The following is a 5,528-nucleotide window of genomic DNA, read 5'->3' as shown; positions in this document are numbered from 1 at the left end:
AGGACAGTGCAGCTTCCTCCCAATCTTCTTTGGGACGCTCATTCTTGGAAGGCAGCCACCTAGCTGTGAGGAAGACCAAGCAGCCACTCAGAGAGGCCCTGCATAGGGGCTTCGTGTGACAGCCCCAGCTGGGGTCCCCGCCAACAACTCCCTCAATCTCCGGACATGTAAGGGTACCGTCCTTCAGATAATTCTAGACCTAGGACTGGACACATCACTCCATGTGTCCCCAGCACCCCAAGAGTTGGAGACCTTCAGAAACCTCATTTCTAGTTACCAACTCCTGCCTTAGAGCAAGGGTTTTTAAACATTTTGAGTATCTTATTCTATGTTTTGTTTTTACCAACAGTCTTACATAGAACCCCAAACATAAATAATTAGATAAAGCTGGTGTTGCATTCATTGATATGGGTTGGGAGGAGACCAGAAACTGGCCTGATATAACTGTTGCCTGACGTCTTCCTCTGTTCAGTGTGAAAGGTAAAAAATCTTGGGACCCCAAAATCCTTAAGCCAATGGGACAAGTCAAGCTGGGAGCTGCGTCAGGCAAACCTGCCTCCCATTTAAGTTCTAAATAAGATGACTACAAAGAAAAAAACTACAGACCTCCCTCGCAATTTGCCCACTAGGAAATTTCCTTGTGTGTCCCAAGATCTTTACCCTAAAATGGATCTGTTGAATTTTATCCTGACAATGCAAATTGATCACTTATCTTCACAGGATGGAGACAAAGGACAGAACTCAAAGTCATCCCTCTGCTCACCTGAGACAAGTGCATATCTGATTGCTTCCTCTGATGTAAGAAAGTAGTCACTGAGCTACACAAAGCATAAGTGATTTATCCTCTACCCCCTCCCACAAGTGAATTGTGTATTTGGTGAAAGGCTGATCAAAGACGCCAAAGAATGCAACCGCTTGTCTCTTATCTCCCCACACCTTTCCAAAGGTTCTTCTTCTTTCCCCAATATTCTCCCTTTAAATATTGAAGCCTTCAAAATCATCATTGGAGAAAGGCACCAACCTGCCTCCCAGGTACACATCCTCAACCTTGGCAAAGTAAACTTTCTAAATGATTGAGATCTGTCTCAGACACTTTTTGGTTCACACCAATTTCCTGGGTCTTTCAGGAACCCTGTTTGAGAACAGGTGAGCACTTCCGGACGACAGCACGGACGGGCACCGCAACTTTCCCAAAGATCTTCCGACTCAAGTAAAGTGGCAAAAAATGTGTATTCTAAGCCTGTGTGACCCCAGCCCCTCCATCTTCGGCGGACTAGATTGAAGTGCTGTCTGCTCCTCTGGTCCTCTTCAGTCAGCATGGGACTGGTGAGGAGAAGGCTGTGCTGGACTCCTCGCCGCCCGGCTACCTGACCTTGGTGTTGAGCTTCAGGTACGCGACATAGTGTGTCAGGAGCAGCCTTTGGAAGGCGCCACTGTAGAAGGCCCAGGCCGGGATCAGGCTCAGAAAGCCCGCCTTAAACAGAGAGAAGCGTCAGTGTTGGAGAGGAAGGAATGACAAGTACCTCAGTTCATCTTTGTGGTCTTTAAAAACATTTGTTTCTGACTACTAAAGTGGAGCCCCAGAACTTTTTATGTCATCAATAAAGTTTAAGGGTCTCGTGACACTTTCTCAGCACACAAGGTTTTCTCAGACACCAAAGGAGCCAGTCCTTTCAAACTCCTTTGGACGACCTAGTAGGATCAGCCCTAAGGAATTTTTTTTCTTTGAGACAAGGTCTTGCTCTGTTGCCCAGACTGGAGTGCAGTGGCATGATCACGACTTACTGCAGCCTCAGCCTCCTGGGCTCAAGGGATCCTCCCACCTCAGCCTCTTGAGTAGCTGGCACCATAAGAGTGTGTCACCATGCCTGGCTAATTTTTTCTTTTTTTTTTTTTTTTTTCAGAGACAGGGTCTCACTATGTTGCCCAGGCTGTGCTCAAACTCCTGGGCTTAAGTGATCCTCCTGCTTTGGCCTCCCAGAGTGCTGGGATTACAGGTGTGAGCCACCGTGCCTGGCCTGGAAATTCTAAATGAAGAAAACTCTGTGTTAACCACCTCCTGACTTACTCTTTCTCTTAGTAAGTATGTCCCCCCTTGTCTTCAAGTCCTTTCTACCAAGCTTCTGTTAAAATGAGGATCCTGGGCCAGGCGCAGTGACTCACACCTGCAATCTCAGCACTTTGGGAGGCCAAGGCAGGTGGATCACTTGAGGTCAGGAGTTCGAGACCAGTCTGGCCAACATGGTAAAACCCTGTCTCTACTAAAAATATAAAAATTAGCCAGACATGGTGAAGCATGCCTGTAGTCTCAGCTACTTAGGAGGCTGAGGCAAGAGAATCGCTTGAACCCAGGAGTTAGAGGTTGCATTGAGCTGAGATTGTACCATTGCACTCCAGCCTGGGTGACAGAGCGAGAGTCTGTCATAAATAAATAAATAAATAATAAATAAATGTGAGGATCCAGGAAAGAATCAGAAATGCTTTCCATCATTTGGCACAACTCCAAGGCATAGTGGGCACCAGACAAATACGTGAAGCCTGGATGAATGGAAGTCAGTCACAGAAAGGTGTGGGTTATCGACATGCAGCACTTGCTTTTCAAAGAGGAGGAAGCCTTCAGCTCAATGCATTTCAGGCTGTAGAAAGATTCTTTCAAGGTACAGGCCTTGAAAGATTCCTTGCCACCAAACTGCAACTGTGTCTTCCACAGTTCTGGGGTCCAGGATCCCGGAAGCAATCATTTTGTTCACAGCATGACTTTATTAATCCAGCATGCCTCAATCTACCTACTCCCTACAGAACAATGGGATTCCAACCAGAGGAAAACTTGAGCTTTGGGGGGAGTTATTCATGTTTCGTCAGCCAGCTCAGATCCTCAGATCTCTGCATTCCTCTGAGATATTCGAAGACAAGGGACTAATGACAGCTTCTGGGAGCCAAAGCTGACCTCTCCTCCCACTAGCCACGTCGCTGAATCAACACAGCTTCTTCCTCAAGGACTTCATTTTTCTCTCCGAGCTTTCTTATCTCACAGCAACATCAAGCCCTTTCAGTAGCTCTGTCCTGAACAAAATGTTTTGGCATAGTGAGGTCAGCCATAAAGAAAATAAGCAACATAAATTAAAATTCCGGCCCCCTTGAAAAAGTCCTAAAAGAGTCCCTCTTCCATCTCCATCTTTGTCTACCCCCTCCCATCCTGGAAGGGCCATGTAAGAGCCAGAAAAGGCTGTGGCCGCAGATAAAAGTGGACTGAAATTCTAGCTTCACCATTACCAGCTGGGTGGTCACGGGCCAGCTGTTGGCGCTCTGAGCTTTGTCTTCCTCCGTTGTAAAAGGGCGGCTCTAAGACCTATCTCCCAAGATTACTAGTACAACTAAGCGAGGCAGCGTGCATGAAGCCTCCAAGCGCGACAGGGTCTCTGTAGGTGGGGGCTCCATCCCTGCCTCCGTCCCAGCCCTATGTTCCCTTCGGGTGGAGGGCATGCTATCTTTGCCTGGCCTCTTGGTAATAAAAGGGTCACTTATTTACCATTTGATTCTACATGATTGCTTCTCTGTTTAGATACAATGATCTTTCTAAATCCTGGCAAACTCGAAATTGGCTTTAATGATTAATGTATTTTCATTTATTTTCTCTCCTGCTTCACCAGGCACGAAAACTCCTTTTCCTGGTCTGTTCTTGGCAACTGTTTGAAGGAAAGGTCAAGAAAATACTCCGGCCAGGCATGCTGGCTCACACCTGTAATCCTAGCCCTCTGGGAGGCCAAAGCAGGAGGATCGCTAGAGCCCAGAAGTTCAAGACCAGTCTGGGCAACAACGCGAGCCCCAGCCTCTATAAAAACAGTTTAAATATTAGCTGGATGTAGTGGCATGTGCCTATAGTCCCAGCTTCGGCAGAGGCTGAGGTGGGAGGATCCCTTGAGCCCAGGAGTTCGAAGAGGCTGCAGTGAGTTGCGATCCTGCACTGCACTCCAGCCTGGGCAACCTGGCTATGTCAAAATTAAATAAAATATTCAACTTTGACCCTGTGTCAAGATAAAATTTTATTCTATTTCTATAAAAATAAAATGTTTCTTTTCCTACAAGGAAACATTTTTCAGATGCTGATGAGTTCTGTTTAAGCCATCAGCATCCTGGAAGACTAAGGTCACAGCGTGCTTCTGAAGATGGAAGGGACGCCATCCCCACTGGAGAGGGCTAAGCTGTGACACCAAGAAAGTGCACAAGAAATATATAGTTTTGGCCGGGCGTGGTGGCTCAGGCCTATAATCCCAGCACTTTGGGACGTCGAGGCAGGCAGATCACCTGAGTTCAGGAGTTGGAGACCAGCCTGGCCAACGTGGTGAAACCCTGTCTCTACTAAAAATCCAAAATTTAGCCAGGTGTGGCGGTGCACACCTGTAATCCTAGCTACTCAGGAGGCTGAGGCAGGAGAATTGCTGGAATCTGGGAGTCAGAGGCTGCAGTGAGCCAAGATTGCACCACTGCCCAGCCTGGGCAACAGCGAGACTCCATTTAAAATATATATATATATAGTTTTTCTTCCCTGGAGAGAGTGGGAAGTGGGAGGAGAGAAAGAGAAAGGCATGGTCAGAAGTGTGTCCTCTGTTCGATGTGAGCTCCGGGCCAGGGCTGGGGGCTGAAGGATAAGGCCTGGCGCATGAAGGATGGAGAAGTGATTCATGAGTAAGGGTGGCACGGAGGGCAAAGAAGGGGCCATTGCCCCCACTCCTCTGGAGTGTAACCACAGGAAATTATCTCAGCATGGGGAGATAGGTGCTGAGATTTGGTTTTCCCAGCTTCCCTCAGGTCCACGTTGGTGCTGATGTAGAGATAAGAAGAGCCAGAGGTCTGTATGGATCCAAGCTACAGATGGACCTTGTACCTGTAGCTGGAGGGGGATGTGGCAGGTGCAGCAGTCTGCTGCCCTCAGTAGCTGGGGAGGCCTCGTCAGGGCATCCACTGGCCAAGTGAAAAGGACAGAAAGGTTCATCTCCCTCATCCTCCACAGACATAAACTTCAGCAAGGTGAACAGCCACCCAGGACACCAGCCCACACAACGGAAGGACTGTCAGGGACCACAAGGCATCCTCTCCCAGCGCCACCTAAGTGGGAGGGGCAGGAAGAAGGGAGGGTCCAGGGAAGACTGAACACTTCTCCCTAAATAACAGACTGAGAGTACATTTCCTAAATGGCCAGTTCAGATGACGAGATCAAACTCAGTTTAGACTCATTGGACGTTTGATGAAATTTCCTGCAGCAAGTAGTGATCTGGAAAAAGACGAGATCAGCAATAGACAAAGTAAAGACCTTATATTCGCTCTGTGTGTCTGCTTTGTCGTGTGAGTCACACTGGTGATTCTGCACATTGTTGAGGTTCTACACAAAAATATTAAGTAATCATGTAAGAAAGTTCAATATCTAGCCGGGCGCGGTGGCTCACGCCTGTAATCCCAGCACTTTGGGAGGCCGGGGCAGACGGATCACGAGGTCAGGAGATCGAGACCATCCTGGCCAATACGGTGAA

The 5,528-nt window shown here is 48.0% G+C and overlaps 1 protein-coding gene across 3 annotated transcripts in view; it reads right to left on the bottom strand.

The window, feature by feature from the left end:
• Positions 1-1,211: 1,211 nt before the first annotated feature.
• The window catches only part of HSD17B3 (hydroxysteroid (17-beta) dehydrogenase 3), a 67,605-nt gene continuing 63,288 nt past the window's right edge, over positions 1,212-5,528 (bottom strand). For all 3 annotated transcript variants that reach the window (XM_011976004.1, XM_011976006.1, XM_011976005.1), the window contains one exon: positions 1,212-1,474. In XM_011976004.1, the coding sequence (XP_011831394.1) occupies positions 1,364-1,474 (111 nt within the window). In that variant the 3' untranslated portion in view covers positions 1,212-1,363. The remainder of the gene's footprint in view (positions 1,475-5,528) is intronic.

Source organism: Mandrillus leucophaeus, unplaced genomic scaffold, assembly GCF_000951045.1.
Source record: "Mandrillus leucophaeus isolate KB7577 unplaced genomic scaffold, Mleu.le_1.0 Scaffold161, whole genome shotgun sequence".
Taxonomy (NCBI): Eukaryota; Metazoa; Chordata; class Mammalia; order Primates; family Cercopithecidae; genus Mandrillus; species Mandrillus leucophaeus.
This window is presented reverse-complemented; position numbering and strand designations above follow the sequence as displayed.